At 39.5% G+C, this 27,381-nt stretch overlaps 1 protein-coding gene across 2 annotated transcripts in view; it reads right to left on the bottom strand.

Annotated features, from left to right (window-relative positions):
- txnrd3 (thioredoxin reductase 3) overlaps positions 1-25,113 on the bottom strand; it is a 30,230-nt gene extending 5,117 nt beyond the window's left edge. The window contains exons 1-15 of one of the 2 annotated variants that reach the window (XM_059329017.1): positions 24,788-25,113; positions 23,843-23,903; positions 20,301-20,410; positions 16,412-16,519; positions 16,219-16,291; positions 15,056-15,238; positions 14,833-14,975; positions 13,962-14,077; positions 13,075-13,300; positions 11,597-11,689; positions 10,959-11,035; positions 4,745-4,901; positions 1,369-1,476; positions 1,084-1,179; positions 834-968 (exon numbers count right to left, since the gene is read on the bottom strand). In XM_059329017.1, coding sequence (XP_059185000.1) covers positions 834-968; positions 1,084-1,179; positions 1,369-1,476; positions 4,745-4,901; positions 10,959-11,035; positions 11,597-11,689; positions 13,075-13,300; positions 13,962-14,077; positions 14,833-14,975; positions 15,056-15,238; positions 16,219-16,291; positions 16,412-16,519; positions 20,301-20,410; positions 23,843-23,903; positions 24,788-24,904 — 1,803 coding nt within the window. In that variant the 5' untranslated portion in view covers positions 24,905-25,113. The remainder of the gene's footprint in view (positions 1-833; positions 969-1,083; positions 1,180-1,368; positions 1,477-4,744; positions 4,902-10,958; positions 11,036-11,596; positions 11,690-13,074; positions 13,301-13,961; positions 14,078-14,832; positions 14,976-15,055; positions 15,239-16,218; positions 16,292-16,411; positions 16,520-20,300; positions 20,411-23,842; positions 23,904-24,787) is intronic. The other variant, XM_059329018.1, reaches the window with a different exon arrangement.
- Between the last annotated feature and the right edge of the window lie 2,268 nt (positions 25,114-27,381).

Raw genomic sequence — 27,381 nt, 5'->3', positions numbered from 1 at the left:
TGATGTTATATAGGTAGGTGGGTAGGCAGAGGGCCGTCATGCACCTGGGTAGGCCTAAAGTTTTTTTACCAGCGCGAAGACAGGCAGTTTCTTTGTTCTTTTTGTTTGCTTGCTCGCAATGGATAAAATAAACCTTTGGAACTAATAATCATGCATGGACATCACCTTCTTTGCCTGCGTACACCACACGCTCATGGTGCATCAGTTGCATTTTGATTAAGTTTGTTTTAAGGTTAATTTTGTTATTTTTTCGGACAAAATTGCCACTACATGGACCAAAATGAGTCATTTTTCATCATCCTTATTGACGAGCAATTTAGATTGTAGACGAGTCGGATCGAAGCCGGGTCCAGTTCGCACCAAACACAATCTGGGTTCGCTTCAACCCAACTTTACGTTTTTTTGTTGTTTTTTTAAAAGATATTTTTGGGGGGAGACAGAGGGGAAGACATGCGGGAAAGGGCTCCGAGTCAGATTCGAACCCGGGCCGCCAGCTTACGAAGACAATGCCCCTGTGGTACACGCTCAACCAGGTGTGCCACCAGGAACGCCCAACTTCACGTTTTTAAGTTTTCAAGTTAAGTTACAATTTGCCTTGGATTCTAAGCAAATTAATCCTGCTTAACAATGATCAAGCAACCAACGTTGTGCAACACATTCATTTAAACTAGTTTAGTTTCTAAGCCACAGTCAGAGACGATAGGCCAGGATTTGCCAAAAGTGAACACAGTGAACCAAACCAGACTGCAGCCTTCTGATAGATGGACGGCAACAATCAAATACATATAGATGAATTCAATTTCGGATATAGAATGACAGAGTTGCCTTCTCACCTCAGCACAGGTTGGGTGGATGCCGATAGTGCCGTCCAGCTGCTCTTTGGTGGCACCACATTTCATGGCTGCACCGTAGCCCTGCGTCACCTCTCCAGCATTTGGGCCTAGATAGTGGAAACCGATGACTCGATCCTATAATGTTACAGTGGCAACAAAACCATCATTCAGGTGACACAACAAGGGGATACAAGTTCCTGGTTGCTCCAGGCTCAGATTTAAATGTGTGTAAAAGTAGTAATAATCCTACATTGTCCAATTTATTGCAGATGAGCTTTCCGTAGCATCTGTTGTTGTCTCTGCCAGGCACAGTAAACTCCAGAGGCCAGAAAAGACTGTGGAACACCTGAACATAGAGAGCAGAAAAACAGTGATGCCTATTACAGTGTGAACCCCAAAGCCTCATTCTAGTGGGTAGTGAGTAACATCAGTTTAACATTCAGTTTCAATTAATCATATTTAGGCAGCCTGTCACAAAGTTCACACTTCGGTGAATTAGATACATAAAACATTGTGGTGAGTGTGTGCGCGTTACCTCCAGGTTGTCCTGCCCATAGAGCTCAATGGCTCTCTCCTCTGACAGACCACAGGAGCCGTACTCCAGTGGGGTGAAGACAGTGGTGGGAACGTTCACGTAGTCACACTGGACAAACACAAACGGTATGTTAGAGGAAATAAAGCCTCTTGCTGGCATATTTACTGTCAAATAAGGAAGCCATATTTTAATAAGCTATTGTAAATATAAGATATTAGGTTTTCCAGTAAATTTAGACTACCACAAGTGAAAATAAAAAAAGGCACAAAATTGCTAAATTTTCCCCTTTTTTCTGTGGCACACTTAGGTTAAAAAATATTTTGATAATTTGAGTGACAAGTTGGAGTTTTTACATAGGGCTGCACAATTAATCGAATTTTAATCGTGATCCCGATTTTGGCCACCACGACTAAATTAACCTGATCGTCGGCGATATTTTCATTTTAAAATGCGGTTCTCCTACATATCTAATCAATCACTTTCTACACCAGTAATCCACCAACCACCAGGGGGCGAACGAATAGTTAAGATTTCACGTAGCTGCCTAAATAAATAACGAGCGAGCGCTAAGCAGGATGTGACGTAGTACTCGACGCCACAACAACACGCTCCATTTGTAAAAGCCGGCAAAGCAGGCAAACTTAGCTGCTATATTCAGGGCTTGAAGCAGAAAAAAATCCTGTGCCTGAATTTTTTATGCAATCATTTATGACATAACACAAGGATAGATGTTCAGATCAACAGATCTTCCACGAATCAGAATTGCGGGTACATTTCGCGTCTCCCAGGAAAACCTTTGATATTTTCCCCTAAAAAAGTATTTACTGGATCTGTTTTAATTAATATTGCTAATTATATTGAATGTTCACCAATAATAATGTTTGGTATGTATTTTAGGAACAATTTATATGTAATATATTCATTAAATGATTCTCACCCACCAATTATTGGCTGTCTTCAGCTTGTGATTCACATGTTCATATTGAATTAACATAAAATAATTCATTAAAATTAGCAGTTTTTTTGTGCTAATTCTAGAAATACTTATACTTACAGTTGCACAGAGTATTTATTTTCTGTAATACATGGGATTTCAACATTAAAAATATATATTTTTTATCTGTCCCTATGATCTGGTCACCTCTGTTATCTCTGTTATAAAACCACATAAAAACCCTACAGCATTCAAATAAAAAACAGGTGACCTGCACCCAAATCTTCCTCTTGCAGAAAAGATTTGAATTATAATATTAACTATGGAATGTTAAACTTTATCTTATCTTTATCTTAATTATATGATGAAAATTCATAAAATGATGGTTTTATTCATGACATGTGGTAGCATTTGGAGTTAAAGCACAAAATGGTGGAAAATGTCAACTCTGTTATCATCAACTCTGTTACATGTGGCAACATTTTAATGATAACAGAGTTACTGTTTTTGGCCTTTTACGCATAGATAGTCAACTCTGTTATTCATGTCATCTCTGTTCACATAGCCGTCAACTCTGTTTCACACAGTTTTGTTTAAAAAAATTCTAATTAAATATGTTTTATTGTTGACAAACTCTCCAGAAGCTGTGTCATAACTAACATTCTCACTACACATGAATTATCAAAGCGTTTCATTCATTTTTGGAGCAATATTTAGAGAAAATCCAAACTGTCTTAGCAACTTTCCAATTAAACGTGTCAATGTTTTTAATCCTGAAAAAAGAATCTTTATCTTAGAAAATTTAAAGTTGAATTAGCTGATGTAAAGACAAAAGTTATCTTAGGAAAGACATGGTTTTAAAATGTATTACATCTAAGTACTATACATATTTACCCCAATTTGTCTGCAACAGAGTTGACTGATTTTATTGTTACTACGATGATTTTCAGATATTTTAAACATTAAATTTAACACTTCCAGCATTTGCCAAGCTTAAACATGTAAAGTATTCTCTTTGGGAATTAAAAAGGTTTTATGATAAAAAATAAAATAAAATTCTTATTTTTTCTAAACTTCAAATGTACCCGCAATTCTGAAATGGGGCGTATACGGCTGGCTCGCGACGCTGCCGTTACGTGCCCGGTGGGAACCGATGCCGGGCAGAGGACGGAGCAAACCCGCGGCGGAGCCCTTCCGCGCCCGGTGAAAATCCCCAGTAAGAATGATGTGTGGGAGAGCGCACGCACGGACCGTATAGCCGTGTTTTGACTACCACCGGGAAAGTCTCAGGCCACACCCTCTCTAATGTCCGCTCACTCTGCGTGTCTCCACAACAAGTTAGCCCCCAGAGCGATTTAGAGACTCTGGAGGTGACGTTTGGTTTTCGCCGTCGCGTACTGTGCACAGCAAATTATCATAAACAAAGCAGCATGGCTAATTATTATGCACAGTGTCTCCGCTGATCATAAACATAGTGATCGTGAATTAACGGTACGCGCTAACTGCGCACAGAGTGTCCGGTGCTTGTTGTAAACAAACAGATCGCTAAGTGAACACCACCTCCTGCAGCAGCAGCACATACACACTGTACTGATACATAGCTAACTGGCTAATGGCCTCCAGCTCGTTAGCGGGTCGTTAAAAAGAGAGTAAGAAGGAGTTGTTGGATTTGTCTCCAGTCACTTTCTCGAGAAATAGTAATGACGTGGGTCTAAAGCACGCTCGCCGATGAGCCGCCTTCTTCTTCTCCGGCAGGCTATACGCTATCCACCGCAATGCTGCCGTCCCCGGTCATATCCAGATCTAACTAACTAAGGGTTTTTGGTGGGTTTAAAAAAAAAATCCCGCGCCGGATTTCTTCGGAGGAGGTCTTCAAGCCCTGTATATTTAGCGACTTTTCAGAGCCCCTTAGCGATTTTTTTTAAAGCGACTGGCGACAAGTCCAGTGACTTTTTCTGGTGTTACTGGAAACTTGTTCTTAATCTTCTTAACAAGCCGCAGTGGCTGGCGCCTCAACTCGCTCTTAACGAGCCATTAAGAGTGAGTTGAAGCGGCACAGTCCTCCTGCAGCAGTCTCTCCCAGCTGCAGAGCCAGAGTCTGCAAAGTCTTGCTAATAGGCTAACAGTTAGCTGTGAAGCAGTACAGTGTGTATGTGCTGCTGCTGCAGGAGGTGTTCACTTACCGATCTCTGTTTACAACAAGCACCGGACACACTGTACACACACTAGAAACTGTTCCTATTGTTTGTTTAAAAGTAGTGTAATAAAAATACAGATGTTTTCCCCAACATGATGAATAATCGTGATTATCATTTTGGCCTTAATCGTGCAGCCCTATTTTTACATACTTCAAGTAAAAGTCAAATTAATTTACCTACACTCTCATAGAAATGATCATTGGGATTGTATGCGTAAATTCAAGTGTCTCCAACAATGATGTACCTTGAGTGTTGAGCCCCCGTAGAGGCGTCGTGCCAGCAGCTTCCCAGCCTGGATGGCAACAGGTGTCAGCTCCCACTTTCCTTCCAGAATGTCACCAATGGCATAGATATGAGGCACATTGGTCTGCTCTTCGTCGTTCACTGGAATTTTTCCATTCCTGGGAGGATGGTACGGAGAGTTTAATGAGAAAGAACAAAACTATAAATCAAACTTTATTTATATAGCGCTTTTCATACATATAATGTAACACAAAGTGCTTTACAAAAAATAAGAATAAAAACAGACAATAAAAATGATAAACCCACACCTCCCATCCCCACATACACATCCGTACATACACATACATGCACATAGACACGTACGCACACAAACAGCACATATTGACTGACAGTGTAGAGACATGGCAAGGCACCGAGGATCCAGAGGAGGAAAAAGCAACCTGTGAGAGCATCTACACTGAGAGGTGGCAGAGCCCACAGCCATAGAGGACGCCGTCACAGAGACCACCACGACCCGGGTAGACCGGGGCAGACTCCACACATGCCTAGTCCCCCGGGCCAAGGGAATCTCCAAGACAACATCCCTACGGGTAGACCCAACACACACCCCAGTGTGGGGGGCCCCCATGAGGGAACACTGGAGTTAAAAACTAAAAGACTAAAAGACAACAGGACAGGATAAAAACTAAAAGACAACAGGACAGGATAAAAACTAAAAGACTAAGGGGCGTTTTCACACCTGAAAGTCCGAACCAAGGTCCGAAACAAGGTCCGTGTTCTGTTACATTGTATACATTTGGTTTTGGTTTCACACTGCCAAAGGAATAACGGACTTTACAAGACAATTCTACTGGACAGGTCATCTCCCTGTGTACTTCCGCGGCTCATTTTGTTTCGGTTACGCTGCGTTGTTAAGCCGGGCGGCATCTGACGTCAGTGTTACTTCCTTAACGCGTTTACACAAAACAAATCCAGGCGAGACACCTTTTACCTGTGGTAATACTTTTGCTGGTCTTTTGCTACCAGCAGCACCAGCTTAATGAGCAATATGCGAGAGTGCTTGGTATTCCCAAGATGAAAAACTGTATCGCCGTCGACAGGAGACGAGGAGAAAACAGCTCACAATCCTGCGAGTTATGGCAAAGTCCTTTCCTGTACCGTACTTCGAGAGCAGAAGAAGAAAAAAAACCTTCCTGTCATTGATACGAAGGTCCGAACTATAAAAAAAGTTGTTTTCATCCTGCAAAAGGTTTGGACCTTGGTTTGTTTGGTCCGGACCGAGACCACCTCTTTTGCTCGGACCAAACTTTGGTCCTTTGGTGCGGACCGTGGTCCGCAGCACCTTTCACACCTGGAATTTTGGTTCGGATCAAACTGAAAAGTCCTAAAGTCCGAACCAAACGAGATAGGTGTGAAAGTGCCCTAAAAGACAACAGGACAGGATAAAAAAAAAAGACAAGACAATAAAATACAAACAATATGATGAACAACTAAAATAAATAAATAGTAAACTAATCAGTTAAAAGCTAGACCAAACAGGTGAGCCTTGAGCATCCTTTTAAAAACATACATTTATTAAACCCAACTAGATGAAAACAGTCAGTCTTATTCACTAAGTAAACATTATTGGCCCACATCAAATTAATTTCCTTTTGTTAGTATTTATTCATACTTCAACATATGTGGCCAAAACTGTCATATTTGTGACAGGCCAATAAGACATTATGTAATATAAGAATGTGTTTGAGGCGATGACTGTACAGAGGAGTACTGGAGGCCTTCTTGAAAACAACTAAGATGGCTGCAGCATGTTTAACCACATGTTGCAGCCACTATTGCCAAACACCTGAGTGCGTTCAGGGATTTGGTTGGGAGAGGGGAAGGGTGTACAGTGTATCAGCCATTTTGTAATGCTGCTGAATAAATTATCTACATCTAACAGCTTTTAGTGCTGGTGTCATCATGTTGCATTTTCTACTCCTAATAAAATTGGACTCAATTTCAGTTGATGTCTTTGACTATTACAGCTGAACCAGTGAGGACACTATGGAAAATGAACCAGTGAGGACACTATGGAAAATGTAAATAAAAACCAGACTTGACAATATACAGTAGTGTTCAATGTAATAGAAGTCCAATGTGACTAACCAGATTAATCCAGGTTTTTAGTATATTTTATTGCTACATGGCAAACAAGGTACCAGTAGGTGCAGTAGATTCTCAGAAAACCAACACAACCCAGCATTCGTGATATGCAGCTCTTAAAGCTGTGCAATTGGGAAATTAGTTGAAAGGGGTGTGTTAAAAAAAATAGCAGTGTGGCATTCAATCAGTGATGTCATCAATTTTGTGAAAAACATGTGAATCAGGTGGCCTCTATTTAAGGATGAAGCCAGCACTTGTTGAACATGCATTTCTCTTTGAAAGCCTGAGGAAAATGGGTCGCTCAAGACATTGTTCAGAAGAAAAGCGTACTTTGATTACAAAGTTGATTGGAGAAGAGAAAACTAATAAATAGGTGCAAACAATTATAGGCTGTTCAGCTAAAATTATCTCCAATGCTTTAAAATGGAGAGCCAACCAGCAAAACCAGAGACACGTGGCAAAAAACGGAAGACAGCCATCAAAATGGATGGAAGAATAAGCAGAATGGCAAAGGCTCAACCAATGATCAGCTCCAGGATGATCAAAGACAGTCTGGAGTTACCTGGAAGTGCTGTGACAGTTAGAAGACGTCTGTGTGAAGCTAATCTATTTACAAGTAGGCCTGGGACGATAACAAATTTTGCTGGACGATATATTGTCCCACAAATTATTGCCGATAAACGATATTATTGTCAACATGATAATATATCATAATAATGCACACCCTTTCAAATACAATACACTTTTATTTCTCAGTGTTTTTTACCATTGTAATTGTAATTTTAAGAACGTTTAAATATCCTAAATAAATAAAAACTTTTTTTTTTTTTTTTAAAAGGGCAGCATTTATTTTGCGATGTAGCAAACTCCACTTTCTGTGAGCGCACAGCGTTTATATTTACTTTGTCGACCAGTGTTGACTGTCGGGACGAAGGCTCTGCATCTCCAGGTGCAGTTTTTTTCCCCAGCTGGGAAAACTGGGTCGGGTGGTTCTGCTTTAGATGGGCATGCAAGTTTGTTGTGGTGGCTTTTTTTGTTGCCACCACTTTTGAAAAAATTCTGCATACAGGCTCGTCCGTGTGTTGATGGGCTCACCTTTTTCATTCGGTTTGAAACCGACATATTCCCACACCGGGGCTGTGGCATTTGGCTTTGCAATCATCTTTTTCCTCGCGTTGCTCCGCACGAGGCTCACCTGCTGCACTCTGTGTGTAGCCAATGATAGCGGCCCAGCCTTCTCCACAGAGACAAAGAAACTGGATGACTGACAGGAGGGTTCACTCCGCTCATTCTGCTATGGAACAAAAGCGCCCAGGTGCTGAGATCGAGCACAGAGTGAACCCTCTTGTCATCCAGCCTGCTTGGAGGCAACAGACGAGGAAAACAAACACGCATGTGCATGGCGATATATCGAGGCCGGCAAAATTATTGAGTTCATTTAATTTATCGTGCGATTAATTGAATTATTGATTATCGGCCCAGGCCTATTTACAAGAATCCCCCGCAAAGTCCCTCTGTTAAAAAAAAGGCATGTGCAGAAGAGGTTACAATTTGCCAAAGAACACATCAACTAGCCTAAAGAGAAATGGAGGAACATTTTGTGGACTGATGAAAATTGTTCTTTTTGGGTCCAAGGGCCGCAGGCAGTTTGTGAGACGAGACCCGAACTCTGAATTCAAGCCACAGTACACAGTGAAGCATGATATGGGCACGTTTCTCCTACTATGGTGTTGGGCCTATTTATCACATATATCATGGATCAGTTTGCATATGTCAAAATACTTGAAGAGGTCATGTTGCCTTATGCTGAAGAGGACATGCCCTTGAAATGGGTTTTTCAACAAGACAATGACCCCAAACACACTAGTAAACCAGCAAAATCTTGGTTCCAAACCAACAGCATTGATGTTATGGAGTGGACCTTAATCCAATTGAGAACTTGTGGGGTGACATCAAAAATGCTGTTTCTGAAGCAAAACCAAGAAATGTAAATGAATTGTGGAATGTTGTTAAAGAATCTTGGAGAGAAATAACAGCTGAAAGGAGCCACAAGTTGTTTGACTCCATGCCACACAGATGTGAAGCAGTTATAAAAAACTGTGGTCATACAACTAAATATTAGTTTAGTGATTCACAGGATTGATAAATCCTAGAAACAAAAAAGTTTGTACAAAATAGTTTTGTGTTTGTAAATTCAACGGCAGACTAGTGTTGTCAAAAGTATCCATACTCAAAAAAGTATCGATACTAAAATGTTATATCCGGATACAATACTCATTTTCACAAGTATCGAGTATCTGAAGCTTGTTATCATTGTTGCAGATTCTTTTTGCACAACGGTTTTTTTTATCATAAATATTTAACTAGTGGTTCTGTTAATTTTGCATTTTTCTTGTTAATAAAAATATTTCTATTAAATTTTGGGGTCTTTGTTTTTATCCTTGTGGTATCGAAAATGGTATCGAGTATCGGTATCGAGTTGAAAATTTTAGTATCGTGACAACCCTACAGCAGACACTGCTATTTTTTTTGAACACCCTAATTGCCCAATTGCACAGCCTTAAGAGCGTGCATATCACGAATGCTGGGTCTTGGTGGGAGAATCTGGTTTTGAGAATCTACTGCACCTACTGGTACCTTGTTTTCCATGTAGCAATAAAAAATATACTAAAAACCTGGATTAATCTGGTTAGTCACATTGGACTGCTATTATATTGAACATTACTGTATTATGAGAGAACGTGACTGTTAACTGCTCAGGGAAGATCAACTGCACTAAAAGCTTTTCAGGAAAAAAAGATGCGTTTGTCATACTTCTGACATTGTTTTCTGGCCATGACATGACATGATTGATGAAAACAATCCCAGATTAACAACGGATGTGGTTCAAAAATATTTTTTGTCTTTACTCGTTCAGGGACATATCAACAATACACCATCACATCTCATCTCCGCACGCTGTAATCGGTTAAATTTTTCCATTGTTCAGCCATATGTCATTTTTGGTTGCTGAAATTGAAATAAAGAATAAACAGAACTCCCAGACTAATTCACAAGTGTGATTTCGTCTGGCAATTTCAGGCTGCAACACAATACCAGAGCACTGTCTATACATCAAAAAGCAGTAACGAAATTAAGTGGGCCTAAGGTTGTGATGGGCAGCATGAAGAAACAGAAGTGGAGTAGTATTTCTATTGGCTATATATTCTACACTGTACAACAGCAGAACAAGCAAACCGGCTGAATGCCCCTGAACCCACTGGCCCTCTGGCTGTGTGTCAGCTTTAGAGTACTACTGAGGTCATAAGACCTGCTCCATGTGACCCACTGAGTGCTCTTTTAAGCTGGCCTCATGCTGTCTTAATCCCTGTTGGCCTCATAGGCTAAACCCTTCTGTCATTCACAAAACAAAGGAGAGACAACATCCTCAAAGAAAAGGCTAGATTTCCCATGCTTCCAAAATGCTTTTTAGTTGATTTTTTTTTTCAGAATTCGATGTGGTTTGTTTTTATTTACATTTTATAGTGTCCCAACTGCTTTTGAATTGGGGCTGTATTAGTGAAATATATCAACCCAAATTGAGTCCAACACATCAACTGTACTCAAGTGACCTTCATTTCACTAACCGTGACACTGCTGCATTAACAAGGTGGAAGTCTGTTGAATTAGCAAATTCTTTTTAAAAAGGGCAAATTATATTGACCATGATTTCATGCTTAAAAGCAACAAAAGGGTGAAACATCCAAGGGGTATGAATACTTTTGCAAGCCACTGCATGCATGCATGCGTGTGCGTGTGTGTGTGTGTGTGTGTGTATATATTCACAGCAGTTAGATGTATATAATTCATTTAGCAGCATTAAAAAAGCAGCTGATACACTGTACACCCTTCCTCTCTGCTGACCAAATCCCCAAAGGCACTCAGACACTACGCCTGCGGAGAGCCATGGGACGGCAATAACTGCTGAATCACCATGACTCTACTACAGTCTTAAAGGCACAGGCCACCCAATGGAACTGCATGGGCAGATGTAGGGGAAAAAAAGATATACAGCGAGATAATAAACTTACTTGGGGTTGACTTTGACCTCCGTCTTGTCCAGGCCAATCTTGTCTGTGCATGCATCTCTGCCCACTGCTATCAAAACCTGGAGAACAAGGAAATGGTTTTATAGTTTAAAGTTTTTCCCCAGTCCTTGCTGCTGGGAAGCTACACATATATATATTTTTTTTTTTTTACAAAAAATAGTAGGCTTGAGACAAAATGTAAAAAAGTAGTCGAAACAAAATATATTTAATCTCTTGGTGTAAAATCATTTAAGAATGGACATTTTTTAACCGTTCAACCAGGACAACAGGGCAGCTCTGTTGCTTTAACAGGAGCTAGGTTACACAGACTCACTTTAATGCCGAGTAATCATCCAAACTCACAAGTTGGTTCACCTGCTATGTTGGTAGCATTAGCAGCCATAACTGCTACATTAATGCTAAAAGGTGAAACGTATGAAACAGACATTTGGAATTAAAACTTTCTATAATTAAATAGACAGTTGTATTAATTCATTTTAAATAAAATTGTTAATTTTTTATATTTTACACAATTCATTCATATATTTATTTCACAACGTATAACCTGATATTCTCTACACAATTGGCATGTACATAAAACATCACAATGACACAGTAATAATGAAATGATCAGTACGTACAGTGTTGTACTCTCCCTCGATGATCTCATCGGTTTCTGTGGACTTAGCTGTCACCTTCAGCCTGCCAGGAGTGCCTGCTTCGAGCTCCTCTATCTGACAAACACACATGCAGGAAGGTCAAGATAAATATATTTGTGATTCCATCAAATGTCTTGCTGAGAGATAAAAAATAAAAGACACAAAATGGTCCAACAATAAATCAATCCTTTAATTAAGATAAATGTTTTAAATCTGTTTCTTCCTTGAATTAAATAGATGTACAAGAAAGTACAATGTATGTGCAGACAAAAGACTCCCTAATGGGCTGAGACAAGGCTTCACATTAAATCATTAAAAAAAAAGACAATCACAAAACTAGGCCTGCAAGCAGGACTGAACAGGACCGAGCACAGTGGAGCCGTCGGGGGAGGCCACGTTGGGCGCTGTGGGCTCAGTCCCTATGCGAACCAAATTGCGTGTCTCCTACCAATGTGCTCGGGGTAAGTGCCAGCAGGGGGCGCTATGACTGTGTGTCAATATTGACACGTGGGTGTGTTCCGGGCTGGACCCTCATCACATGTGAGAAATTTGGGACAGATTGGACAATGTATGGTCAAGTTATCAAGTTTGGTGTTAGATGGCGAGACGCCATATTTAGCCACACCCACATATTGTGAAAGTCAGTAAAGGTCTTGATAAGATTTGTGATGGTACTGACCAATTTTGAAGTCAATGGGATTAAATCTGTTGGAGGAGGTATGTAAAGTATGCAACGTGGTCATTTTATGAAAGGGGGCGTGGATAAAGCATAAGGGGCGGGGCTTTATGAAAAATTGTTATTTAGAAGTGTTAAGGGCTGGACTCTGATGAAGCATGAGACGTTTGGATCAGATCAGACAAAGAATGGAAAAGTTCTAACGATCTCGTGTTTTATGGTTGATAAAACAGAGAACAAAAAGTTGATCGGGTAAATCTGTAGGAGGAGTTCGTTAAAGTGTGCGGCATGGAAATGGGAAAAATCAGCAGGAAACGCCATTTTCGATCCAAGATGGCAGACTTCCTGTACGTTTTAGGATATGGGTTCTTGTTACATTTCGATGCGTCTTGCGTACGTAGAAAATTTTGTGTCTCTACAACATTCCTGTGCGGGGGGCTTAATTTTCAGTCATTTTGCCACGCCCATTCCTGGGACAACTAGTAAATTTGAGCAGAGATGTGTGTATATTCCAAAAATGGTGAGTTTTTAATATGATAAAGGCCCCAAAAAGGCGATTACAATTCCGGAATAATAATGGCGCTTGCACCGTTAGTGCTCGGTCCCTTACAATTCTCAAATAAAAAATTTGTCACTTAAACAAATGCTGGATTTTTTATGGATTACAAACATTTTAACTGACTCCAGCCATAATGAAATAAACATGCTTAACTTTACTGTGTGTGTGTAAATGAAAGTGCTGCCACAACTAAAACATTATCTACCAAGTCTAGTTAGCACTCACCTTTGTGGGAACATATTTGCGGAGGAACTTGACACCGTGCTCCTCCATGTGCTCTCCGGCACGGTTGGCCATGTCCTGGTCGAAGCCTCTCAGCAGGATGGACCGGACCATGACAGTGACATCAAGACCCAGACCGGCCAGGAAACCACCACACTCCAGAGCCACATAAGACGCCCCGATCACCAGGGTCTTTCCCGGGCAGTATGACAATGAGAAGAGGTCGTCACTGGTGGGCAAACGACTTTAAGTTAATTCCTCACAAGTCCATTCGTTCTAAATAATAGAGTTTCTTCTGCAAAAATAATCACAAGACTGTGGAATTCAGATATATTTTCCAGGTTTAACACATGCTGTGTTGTTTGAAAATTAAATGTGCCAGTGACACTCCTCTCTACACACTTAAGGGCTTGCCATGCAATAAATTAATATGCTTTACTATACATAACACTAGAGTACAATACAAAACATTGTCCATACAGGAGTGCCCAGGGTGGGGATGTGTCTTATGTCACACAACAAGCTTTTGGTTGAGGTCTGTGGGACTAAGTAAGCAGCATGAGACAACTTGTAGGTTGCCAAAACAGCAGCATAATCACTAAAGACAGAGGATAATCTTACAGAACATTTAGACAGCTGGAAGATTAATGGCTGCCCTGAGGCAAAGCCACCCGTGGAGGATACAAGCGTCCAGATCATCAAAGGGTGTGTTCAGTCTGTTCAGTGTCTGCAGAGATCACGCAGTACGGCAAGAGACACATCTTCAGACATCTGCAGAACCTAGCCTTTCATCTTAAAAACTAGCTCTGTATGGGCCTTCCAGTCACAGTCTGTCATTAGTCTGTGATGGTGGTGTTACAGCCAGCGTGTAACTGCCATTGTGTTCTCACCTGGTAATACAGTACTCCTTGTCTCCAGGGATGCCCAGGTAGCGGGGCCTCTCACCCGTAGCCAAGACAAACTTAGCCGCTGTGTAAAATGTCTCCTTCCCTCGTTTGTTTGTTGCCTGTCAGAAAATACAAACAGAAGGCCTGAGATATTAAGTTACAATATGGAATGCTGACTGACTCATCAAGCAGAATATTTTTTTGCAAATGATGTAAAGGATGCTTTTTACATTTTCTTTGGGTGGAGCAAGCGATATTTTCATTTTCATTTATCCTTTATTTATATCTCGAGGAATCATCGGGGCAACCCCTCATTTACAATGATGTTGAGAGTACAGAGAAAACACAAAACAGCACAGACAAAAACATATGCAAAAACATTAAAAACAGTTACAGTGAAAGGCAGTATTATCATAGTTTTAAACTGGCCCATAGTTAGGGACCGAGCACTGAAAGTGCAAGGACCCTATTGAAATTGATCCGTTTATTAGGGACCGAGCACTGAAAGTGCAAGAACCCTATTGTAATTGAAGGAATTATTAGGGACCGAGCACTTAAAGTTTTGGATTATGCTGATATCTATAGACATGCCTCTGCCTCCACTCTCACTGGACTCCGTTTATCACTCTGCACTCCCATTCATCACTGGTGACAGTTACTCCACCCATCATTATTTCTAGATTTACCAATCTCTCCAAGAAATCTTGTCGAGTGAAATTATCTATCCATGCAGCAAGATCATTTCCCTCAGATTTAGTGTTTTTAGACACATTTTTTGCAGTGAAAATGCTGTTTTTCAAATCTCCTAAGACTAGAACCAAGCCAGCAATCTCAGTTAAAGTACATTCAAGGTTCCTTTATATCACACATTCACCTTGATTTTGTGTGGTTCAAGGAACTCTGCATAGGCATTGACATAGTTGACATTCTTGTCTCTTAGTGCTACCCTGTAGCCCCAGTTCAGAGAGCCAATGTAGTTGTTCACCGCCGTCTTCATCGTGTCCCAGTTGTGTTTCACTGCATACAGACAGATGCCCATCAGTGAAATCCATACAATAACATGTACAAACTGCTGACAAGGCTTGCCATTGATTTACCACGGCAAACCGATGTGATGTCCCCCCTTCGTGACCTCCGGGGTCGCTGCTCTGAGCCCTCACCTGTCTCATCAAACTCCCAGCCATACTTGCGTGCGTCCTGCAAGGAGGTGCCCAGCATGGCCGTCTGGTGCATCAGCTTCTTGGGAATGCAGCCCACATTTACACAAGTCCCACCGAGACCTGGTGACCACAATAGTATACATTAACAAGACGTGGAAATTGTCAGTAAACAAATTAGATTCAAATATGTACTGCATCGCATGTTCAGTAGTGTTCAAAACTAGAACATTTCCTCTGGGGAAATTCTGAAAGGGCCACTGCCTGTGTGTGCACACTATGATGAGATTTTTCAGAGATTTCCAACAATTAATACTAGTATTGTTATGATACTATATTATATACAAGGAGCAAACCTACATCAAGCGTTCATTTTCAAGTATTTATTTATACAGCAACCTATGCCCTTTAACCGCCTATAATTGTTTGAACCTCTTTATAAGTTTTCTCCTCTCCAATCAACTTTTTAATCAAAGTACGCTGTTCTTCTGAACAATGTCTTGAACGACCCATTTTCCTCAGGCTTTCAAAGAGAAATGCATGTTCAACAAGTGCTGGCTTCATCCTTAAATAGAGGCCACATGATTCACATGTTTTTCACAAAATTGATGACATCACTGATTGAATGCCACACTGCTATTTTTTTTTAACACACCCCTTTCAACTAATTGCCCAATTGCACAGCCTTAAGAACTGCATATCACAAGTGCTGGGTCTTGTTGGTTTTCTGAGAATCTACTGCACCTACTGGTACCTTGTTTGCCATGTAGCAATAAAAAATATACTAAAAACCTGGATTAATCTGGTTAGTCACATTGGACTGCTATTATATTGAACACTACTGTATCTCACTAGTAGAAGTGTTTCATATGCGCTCGCCCTCGTGTGACTGACTCGCACTCAAATCCATTTGCTAATCTAATTTCATTAAATGTTGTAAATGGCATTCAGTTTAGAGTTTGTAGGCAGAACTCACAGGGAAATTAGATTGTACACTATATGCATCAATCTACAAACTGTAATGTGCGTGCCCCAGACTGACGGTTCAGCATGAATACTTAATACCTACAGCTCTACTCACTAGGTATTCTCAAGTATCTTACCCCAGCTGGTTCCCTTTGGTGTGGGCACAACATAGTCCAGTACCATGACCTTCTTCCCCAATAAAGCAGCTTCCTGTCAACAGAGCCAATGTTACATTATATGAATCCATAATTTATTAAAGCATTTCTGCAGTCTGTATTCAAGATAATGGCTAAAGTAACTCTATGAGTGTGTTGTATTTAACTGTGTCACCTTTGAGCAGGCCAGGCCCCCAGATCCTCCTCCGATAACGATCAGGTCATAGTCATAAGTTTCGTTGTCTCCACTCAGTAGCTGCTGCAGGCTGCCGTCTTTATGAGCCTGACACAAATATGAACATGATGCTGCATCATCATTTCAAATATAGTTTGAATGACAAAGAATTAAATATTCAAAGAGCTTTCTCAAAACAAATGCACCAGTACTTCTGTCTTAATAGGAAATTCATTATTTACACTGACAGCGCTCCTTCTTATGTTCTATTAGTTTGGGGCTCGATTCCACATGTAAATATTTCACAACTTACTGCACTGAGTACACATCTGCAACAGCATATAAAAATGAAAGTATCTGTCATGGCAAAAGCTAATACTAGCAGATACTGGTTGAATTTAAATTAAAAAAACTCACTCTCTCACTTGTTATAAGCTGACAGAGATTCAGGTCAGACCAGCCACCTACACTCCATCTAAAACAAGGTAACCTGCCCATGGGACTACATACTAGGGGTGTGCCATATCGCATTGTTCACGATAATACCAGTATACTTTTTATATGATAAAAAGAAACATGCATTCCGCGATCATGGAAACATTCGTACTTTATAACCAGGCCTGGAATTTCATCATTTTAGGGGCAAGGCCACTTGGCTTTTTGTGTTGTCAATATTTGAGGGCAAAAGCCAGGGCACCAAGGCCATAAAATAAAACAATGATTTTAAGTCCATGTTCATATTGAAACTAATTTGAGGAATAGCAATGACGCTTCTGAGGAAGATTGGAGTCTCGGTTGAAACTGTCAAGCAGGTAAAGAAACATCTCCTTGTAAAGTAAAATGCATCAATCTTGTGCACTTTGAGAGCTAAATGAGAGCAGCAGCACACCTCATAACATTTTTCACAGTCAGGAGATACAGTATTATAGAATTTTTGGTATCGTATACTGTGTCATTTTTAATTGCTGTCAACATGCTTTCCACTAGGACATGGAGCAGCCACTGTGGAAAAATAGCTGGCTAGGATTTTTTCCATCACAGCCAAAATTTGGTGCCTCTCACACATTCTAATGCAACGATTCCATCATATACACTGATCTTAATCAGTGTATATTTTAAGAATGATTTTAAATGAGAATAAAAGGTTCTTGTATATTATATTCAAGGCATCTTATTTTGACAGTCTTCTTGAAAATTATTTGGTCGATTCTGTTAACACACTGCGCTCTTATTTTGAAAGCTGCATGCGTTTAGCTACAGGAAGTTATTCAAAACAGTGAGTCACAATTTAGTGTGATTCAAACAACTTTAACTGTTAGCTAATGTTAGCTTGCGGCTACCGAACGGCATACGCATTTGGACCTCTGACCGCCCGGACAGGTATCTATAGCTATAGCTGTCTATAGTATTTAGTTCGGCGTGCGGTGACGGTGAGACACGGAGCGATCATGTGGGGACGAGTGCGTGTGTAAGTATGTGAATGCTCGCATGTCTCGGAGGAGGACGGAGAGGTGGGTCGGGGTTTGACTGACCGACTGATGACAGACACTCTGCAACACGGCAAAATCACTTCATAGTATAGATCATGTAAAAAAACTTTCAGTAGCTTGAAATGTGATGTTAGCGCAGCACATGAGAGTCTGGCGGGACAGATTAGAGTGCGTTTGATGAAGTCTCCTTGTTTGTTTGATATGTTTTTTAAGGGCACGAGGCCAAATTGCTAGGGCACGAGGGCCCTTGTGAAATTTCTGCCCTGTTCATGACGTAGTGACGTCAAATCATTGCATTAAAAAAATACTGATTTATACATTTATAAAAAAATGTAATCACATTCTTTACGTTAAATCTTGATGTGAAAAGTAGCTAAAGCTGTCAGTTAAATGTAGTGGAGTAAAAAATACAGTATTTGCCTTTAAAATGTTAAGTAGAATAAAAGTTACTTAAATAGAAATACTCAAGTAGAAGAACCTGAAAATTTTACTGAAGTACAGTACTTGAGTAAATGTACTTAGTTACATTCCACCTCTGCCATTTGCAGTATTATTTATTATTTTCTAATACTTCCATTTTGCACTGAAGAGTCATGGTTAATTTTTTTTGTATTTGGCAACTGTTGAGATTTGCACTTTGCATGACAATTTAGATTTATGGTTAATTTTTAAATTTTGTTGTACGATATTTATTAATAAAGACTCCTCATACAATTAAGAATATTGTTATTACAAAAACACCCTGAAGTATTGTCTTTTAGAGCCATATTTCCCACACCTACTACGTGGCAAACAGTAGAGAGAAAGGGGAGTACAGGTGGTTACAAAGTAAACAAAATGAGAGTTTCCTGCACCAGGCACACCATCTTCCTGCATCAGGACACCTGAGAAGGTATTATCACCGGGGTTTTCCTGCATCGAGGTCAACACGGGCAGCGACCTCTGTCAAATTTCATCCTGCCTCCAGCTCTCTGCAAACTCTGAGGTGTCTTCATGACAAACAACATTTCCAAACAAGCGTTGCAGTTGGTGGATTACAGTCATTTGTAACTGCAACTGCGGGATAAGGCCGATGTGGTGGTAGGGCTGCACGATTATGGCCAAAATGATAATCACGATTATTTTGATCAATATTGTAGTCACGATTATTCATCATGTTAGGGAAAACATCTGTATTTTTATTGCACTTCTTTTAAACAAACAATAGGAACAGTTTTTAGTGTATGTACAGAGTGTCTGGTGCTTGTTGTAAACAAACAGATCGCTAAGTGAACACCTCCTTCAGCAGCAGCACATACACACTGTACTGCTACAGAGCTAACTGTTAGCCTATTAGCAACTTGCAGACTGGACGCTAAGGGATTAACATCCCCTCTGGCTCTGCAGCTGGGAGAGACTGCTGCAGGAGGACTGTGCCACTTTGACTCATTCTCAGTTAAGAGTAAGAACGAGTCTCCAAAAGTCTCCAATAACACCAGAAAAAGTCGCAGGATTTGTTGCCAGTCGCTTTAAAAAAAAAAAAAGTTGCTAAGGGGGTCTGAAAAGTCCCCAAATACAGCAACAAAGTTGCTAAGTTGGCAACACTGCTTCGCCGGCTTTTACAAATGTACTTCTACTGGTGTAGAAAGTGCTTGATTAGATATGCAGGAGAGCCGCATTTTAAAATGGAAATATTGCTGATGATCAGGTAAATTTAATCGTGGCGGCCATAATCGTGATCACGATTAAAATTCGATTAATTGTGCAGCTCTATGTGGTGACGCTATTGTAATCAGCGAAGCGCTTCGGGAAAGTAGCTGCCAAAACGGAAAAAAGGCTGTGCATTTAAGGCTGGACCGCAGCATGGGGGCCATTGTGCAAAATCAAAATGACAATTGTCATTTTCTTCAATAATATAGTTATCAGTACTAACATGTTGCTTGTAAAAAAAGTGGCTGGAGCCAGGTGAAAGGTACACATGCACATGTCTGATAGTCAAACCTCCGCCTCATTCGAGCCAATAAAACCAGTCAGTTAGCTATCTTCTCACATTTCTGGTATTTGCTTACAAGGAACAAGGAGCCTGCATGGCTTGGCTCACTAGTATGAACTCTTGGCACACCCAGATGTTTTGGTTACACACCTTCCACTCCTGCTATGTCTGCTGGAACAAAAATCTCATGAGCATTCTTTTCTTTTGTGGTTGCAAGGGAAGATAACCTTTAAAAAAAAAAAACTAAAAAAAACCTGGTGGGTTGAGTTTCAGCATGAGCCAACCAGTCTTGTTGCACAGTTTCTAGCATTTCAAAAAGCCACCTGATTGCGCAACATTAACAGTAGTGTATGAAACAAGAATTAGGAGCATCAAGGAAGAAAATCCCTTTCAAACAGACAATAAAATACACAGGCTTGCTTCTCACCTGCAGTGTTTTGTCACAGCCGCCTATGTGTGTCTTATTGATGAAGACATTGGGGACACTTTTCTGTCCAGTCATCTCAAGCAGCATCTCCTGGTAGTTGGTTCCATCCTCTGGACAGAAGGGTTAATAGTTAACAAGGTTGTTGAACACTATTCTGTCAATCGATCTACTTTCACATTGTAATGCATGACACAAACCAAAGGCAAACGTTAAAAAAAAAAAAAAAAAAAAAGGGGAAACATAACATGACACATTTGTCTTACCCAGAGTTCATTAGTTTGTCTCAGAAGTTATTTCTTCACAATTAAAGTGCTTGATAGTTATAAGCACTTCTTAGGTGAAACTATGTTGATGTTTGTATATTCTGATTTATCATATTGTTAATAGGGATCAAGTTCACCAATCATTCACTGAATAATCATCAGCATCACTACATATTAGGGTTGTCAAAAGTATTGATACTCAAAAGAGTATGGACACCCTGGCCTTTACAGTGAATTTCGACAGGTTAGTGTCTTTCGTTTCAAACTGACCTATTACTGATATTATTGTGGCCGAGGCCCGCATTAATGTTGCCCGTGTTATTATTAGCCATTAGCCGCAGCTAGCAATTAAAGGCTGATGTCACGTTAATGATTATAAGCAACGTAAATAAACAAATAAGGCACGTGGTATGCCCATATTACGTTAATTGACACAGTGTCAGTATACATAAGCATAGAGTTAATAAGTTTACATAAATGTTGGTGACTGAAAAGTGTTATTTTCTCTCTTGAAGTCCCAGAATGAAGCAGAGAAAAGTCGACCTGCAACCAAACAGCAACACACACAGCCAACTCTACTTCTTTTTAATCAAGCTTTCCTAATATTGTGCACAGCTTACAACCTCAAAATATTCTAATTGTTATTGTTTATTGTATTTATTTATTTTCTGCACTACCTCAGACCTGAAGCTTGTTGTCATAGTTGCAGTTTCTTTTTGCACAACTGTTTATCTTATTATAAATATTTAACCTGTGGTTCTGTTAATTTTAACATGTTGCATTTTTCTTGTTAATAAAAATATTTTAATACATTTTGGGGTCTTTGTTTTTGTCCTTGTGGTATTGAAAATGGTATCGAGTATCGAATATTTTCCTGAGTATCGGTATCGAGTTGAAAATTTTAGTATCGTGACAACCCTTATACATATGGGTGGTTGACGTGAACTCAAATTCAAAGTGAAAAAAATAATAATTCAAAAATATATGTCAAATGATATATAATTATATTCCCTTATATGTGAATAATTCAAAACTGAATGTGTCCATTTCTAATTCTTCACATATTATTCACTTTTTGGTGTGGTAGTCCTAAAATGTGTCCACCGGTGCAACACAATAAAGAACGTCATTATTTAATTCAGAGAATGTTGGACAGATAAGATAGATAAGCCAAAGGCATATTAGTTTGTCCCAATTATATTTCCACATCAAACATACCCCCAAAAAATTCAGAATTATGTTATTTATATACTATAAGATGTACACATAGAGACTTCACCCAAATGCCTGGGTTACGTTCATTATAACTGGTATAAAACCCAAGGAATCTTCATTTCATCCTTATAGCTGCATAGTGATGATAACATTATTGTACTATCCCACACTTTTTACATACATTTTTCATTAAAATACCTTTTCCACTCACAATTCAATTTGTTGCACCACAGGACCTTCCGTTGCACCATTGGACAACAGAGTACTAGTATGCCCATGTCGTGTACAAAGTCAAATTAATTATCAAACATTGTCAAATTTACTTTCTGCGTCTCTCTCTCAGGAAGTTCTCTTTCCTCTCAGGATCTTCATTCAGCCTCTCCCTAAACTTCCTAGACCTTTCTTTGGTGGTCATCTGAGCCTCTCACTTTCAACATGGAAATCAAACTAGCTTTAACAAAACAGGGAAGGAAGGTTTGAGTTGTGTTGTCCTCAAATTCTGAGGTTAAAGGAACACTCCACCGTTTTTTCATATTAAAACATGTTATTCGAGTAAGTAAGACGAGTTGATACAGACCTCTTGCGTCTCAATGCGTGCACTCAATCGCCCTGGCGCGCGGAGCTACTTGGATAGCACTTAGCTTAGCCCAGTTCATTCATTGCGGTCCAAACAGATGGACAGTTAGAAGCGACCAAACTCCTCCACGTTTTCCCTATTTAAATACAGCTACACGAGTAGTTAAACGACCAAGTATGGCGACACAAAATAAAACGTGGCGCTTTTCGAAGCGGATAAAAAGGATAACTATAATGTATGGCGGAATAGCACTTGGGAGCACTTCGACTCGGCGCAGTAATATCATCACTTCCGCTCCCTCTCACTTCCGTCAGGAGTGATGATATTACTGCGCCGAGTCGAAGTGCTCCCAAGTGCTATTCCGCAATCAATGTAAATTGATAAAAAATATTCAGATCAATACTTAAACTGCGTTGTACCAAAGGACTACCTTATGACGACCAGTTCCAACACTGCACGGAAATAGTAATATTATGAAAATATTTGAGACAGAACTGATCTTGTGTGCAGTCCACCTGCTCCAGAGATGTCTCCTGTCCTTCCTGATTCTGGAAGGACCCCTCTCAGTAATGGGGTGGTCACATTAATGCCTGTTTTATATCTACATAATGGCGTTGCTCCAGGAGGACACCAGTTTTGCGGACAAAATGTAATGTGTCATAATAACTCTACATAGGGACCCTAACACTTATATCCTCTAGATTCATTAAGTAAACACTCGTATGACATGCATTCAAGTATTTTAATGTATTTAGATTAATTTTTCATTAAATTACAGTTGTTTTAAGATAAGTAATGCTACCTAGTACAGTTGCACCGGTGGACAAAGGTCATGTTCAAAACAGAATATTTGCATAGTTGAAGAACGATACTCATTGTTTGCAGATGGATTAGATGTAGAAGAATTAACTGCATATTAAAACATTAATTTTAATGAAATATTATCAAATTTTAGTAATATTTGTCACTGGGAACACAAAAATTGAGCGTCACGTCAACCACCCATATGCTCTTCAACATACAGCTGAGACTGTGACAGAAATAACTCTGAGAGAGCAGAGGCCAGGCCAAGGTATCTTCAGTGAGTGACTCAGCATGTTTTGTGCTGCTGACAAGCGAACTGTCTGGAGTAACACAACATCCGTACTACAGGCTATCATTGCTATCACAATTCTGAGCTGTATTAGCACAGAACTGAGGATTGAAACTTAACCATGATGTTTGATATTCACATAACATTCAATTAGAAGGCAACACCGGTAACACGTACCTAGCATTACAAATGCATTTACTACCTGGTTTATAACACTATAATGAACTTTTAGGAATATGTTAAATATATATAATAAAAATCAAGTAAGCATGCTTCAAGAACAGTCTTCAACCTGCCACTGGACTTTGCAACAGGTTTCATAAGACTTAACAAAATGAGACATGACATATAGCATTGCACTTGTACTACAAAGTGAAAAAAATCTCCATCTTACCTATGAGATCCAACTCCACCACATTACACTCGACATTCAGCTCCTTGAACAAGTCTTTCACCTACAAAGAAACATTATGAAAAATTAAACATCAATTTCCTCAGTCACATGGTGTGTATTCTCAAACAAAAGACAGCAACACATCGCCAAACACCCGTTCCAATGATCACATATTCTCTTGAAAAGAAAACCAGAATCGCAAATGCAAAACCAGCAGCAAACAAACAAAAAACCGGTTATTCAAAGATTAAAAGACAGATTCATTTTGCAATTAGACAAATAATTTGATTGCAAGTTTTGAATTTTGTCTTTGACTTTATTTTTATTTTTGCTTAAATACTGTATTTGAAATTTTAATTATTTTTTGTTTGAATTTGAATAAGTGTTGTTCGAACATTTGGCACAAATCTAACTCCATACATCTGAACCTGCTCGTAATGCTCTACATCACACATTAAAACGAGTCACCAAACATGACTTTGTTTCAGTATAATCCTAGTAAACCCCGTCTGTGTGTAAAGTTTTGTTGGTGGAAGAGAATTTAAAAAGGACAACAAACTAGTGTAGAAACGTGGTGCTACTTTAAAAACAGGATGCGTCCAGCGCGTCTTATAGTCGAGGTGTTAAGTGAGCTATGAAATATAAATTATGTAACTAACTTTTCTACTTTTCTAAATGTGTCCGTCTTCTGATAAGCGGCGAACACGTTTGTGACTTCACTTAGTGATATTTACTGCACCAAATAACATTGGAAGGTAAACAGATGTTTAAGGACTCGGGATTAGTTGTTTTGAGGTTTATTCATAGTAAAGTTCACATTCAGCCTCAAACTAAGTGACGTCGCTACCAGGGAGAGCCAGCAATTAGACCGAGCCCGTGGACTTCGCGAGAGAAGACTGAAGTTTCCGAGCAATGTCTGCCCCTTCGACAAAACCAATGGCTTACCTTGACACAATACGGACAGTAGCTTTTACTGAAAACCATTACTTGATTGGAGTCAATGAGGTTCTGTATCCGAGACTTGAGTTCATTCTTCCCGGTGTCATTTTCGATGGGTGGCATTTTCACTGTATTTCCGTCTGCCTGCGCAGGGCAAGCTTAAACACACGGCTGAGGAGAGAATTAGGAGAAAGCCCAAATTTGCGCACTATCTATCTCTTAGTAACCGTCTGAGTGTGGTTCGCTGTTAAATAAGGCTTTAGAAAGCAGTAGCACCGCGGGTAGACCTCGGTACCTCGGTTCCTCTCCCTCCGCCGTCTGCAGCTCGTCTATTAACCGCGCCAAACGGACTTTACCATTTCTTGGCTTGCTACTTTGGGTGCACTCGATTTGAGTCACCGTTCTCACTGGATAGTCTACTGCTCATCATAGACAACAGCAAGGACTCCACCCACACGGTCAGTCCCGTGCTTCAAAACACGCGCATCTACAGCAACGTCACAGGGTTGCCTATTTACATGCCGTAAAAGCACAAGAACAAGAACGAGAGGTTCATTTAAAATTTTCATAATATTTACTCATGTAATAAATTGATTTCCAGGTTTGCTGATGTAAGCGAAATGTGCACTTTTTGTGGAGGTGAACCAGAGACAACTTAACATTTATTTTAGTATTGTTTGCCCATTGTCATCTATATTTTGGAGGGATATGGAAAAATTCCTACTCGATAAGACTGGACAGCCCATCATTTTTGAACCTAAATATATTATCTCAAAATTTGAATCTAATAACAAAACAGTATGCTTTATAACAAATCTTATGCTTCTGATGGGTAAGTTTCACATCCACAAGATGAAAATCCCTACCTAACTTTAGTGTTTTTACAATAGAATTTTCTATCTATTATCGATATATATTTTGTATCGAAACTTTAGAGCTGATGTTAAATAAGAAATGTGAACGCACTCTTTAAACTCTACACTTTAAAAACGTATTTTCAGAAACTCCAGGATCATATAAAGGGAAGCACCTTATACCCTGTGTGCCTTATTTCTCTCATTTTTAATAAAGATCTGGAAAAAAGAGTAAAAGCACAAGAACTACAATAATTCCCCCGAAATTTTCTCATTTAACAAAGGTATTTGATCACATTTTTACATTAAAAATAATAATTAAAAAAGTCACAGTGACGAAAACAGGTACAGGTACCTCTGGAGGAAATTAAGAAAGAAGTGAAGCGATGAATTACATGTTTCTCTTAAAGTTTAATATGCTATTACTATCAACCAGCTGTGTAGTAATTAATTATGTGGATGCTCTGATCATCACAGATTTATATGTCTACATTACGTTTTGACTTTTTGTTTATGAGCAAATAGTAGGTCATTTAGCGTCATCTGCCGGTGAAAATAGATTATGACAAGTATCAGGTGCAATGGTTGTCCTCATATAGCCCCTTAAAAAAGGGGTATCCCCGTGATAAGCCTATTTATGTCTCACCATAAGCTATTACCATGATCATTTTCCCTTTTAACCGTGAACAATAGGGCCTACATTCTCCGCTCCCAGGACTTTTATCAACTTAAGGTTCCTAATGTCAGAACAGAGTTAGGGAAGAAAGCTTTTAGATTTTCAGCTCCGAATACTTGGAACTTATTGCAACAAGAGCTCAAACTCCAAAGCCTGATATCACTAAATGTTTTCAAATCCATGTTAAATTCCATCACATCCAGACTTCAGGAGTGTAGATGTTTTATTTGAGTGCAAACTCTTTTAACCATTTTTTTTTTTCAATTCAATTGTTTTTGTATGTATTTGTATTGTTGACCAATGTTTGTGACTATGTGTTGAAACGTTCTATGTGCTGCCGTTCTTGGCCAGGTCTCCCTTGAAAAAGAGATCTTGGATCTCAATGGGACAAAACCTGGTTAAATAAAGGTTAAATAAATAAAAAATAAAAAAATTTGAGCATTTTTATTATTCATTAACACACAGCAAATTTGCAGGGTCAGCCAACAGACTTTATGGACTTTCTGTAATTTAGAGACATTTGGGGACCTGGACCACTTATAAACTAAAGGTGCTTAATATAATGCTGATTGGAAAAATTATAAATCAAAGAGTAACCAATACGTTTTCTTCAAATCAATGTCAGTGTAGTGTACTGTGGCAATGTGGTCACTGAAAATAATTTTAAAAAAAAGGGACCCCCACCATTTTTCGATCACAAAGACAACCTTTATCATCTCTATGGGGAGATTCCAGTGTAGTGTGTTTTTAGTATTACAGTTTGAAAATGTTAATAACAAGGAATGATCAAAATCAAAGGGCGAGGCCGAGTTATTCTAACCCTAATTAAGGACATGCTCCAAAAAGTTGAACTTTAGATACATCCCCTCAGAGCCACAAAGGACATAATGTTTTACAGGCTAAGAAACTCTGTCAAGCAAACTAGCCTTCATGTGTAAAACTGGCAGACAGCACCTTTAAGAAATTTAAATAATCTTATTGACAAATTAACTAATATTTGCCTCTTGATTCCCTCTGTTCCTTAATAATCGTTCACAAAACAAGCAGATAGCACACAAACCTGTAAGTAC

The sequence above is a fragment of the Centropristis striata genome, chromosome 3 (genome assembly GCF_030273125.1).
Source record: "Centropristis striata isolate RG_2023a ecotype Rhode Island chromosome 3, C.striata_1.0, whole genome shotgun sequence".
In the NCBI taxonomy this organism is placed as follows: domain Eukaryota; kingdom Metazoa; phylum Chordata; class Actinopteri; order Perciformes; family Serranidae; genus Centropristis; species Centropristis striata.
Note: the sequence above shows the minus strand (reverse complement) of the source record. Positions and strands in the feature narration are given on the sequence as shown.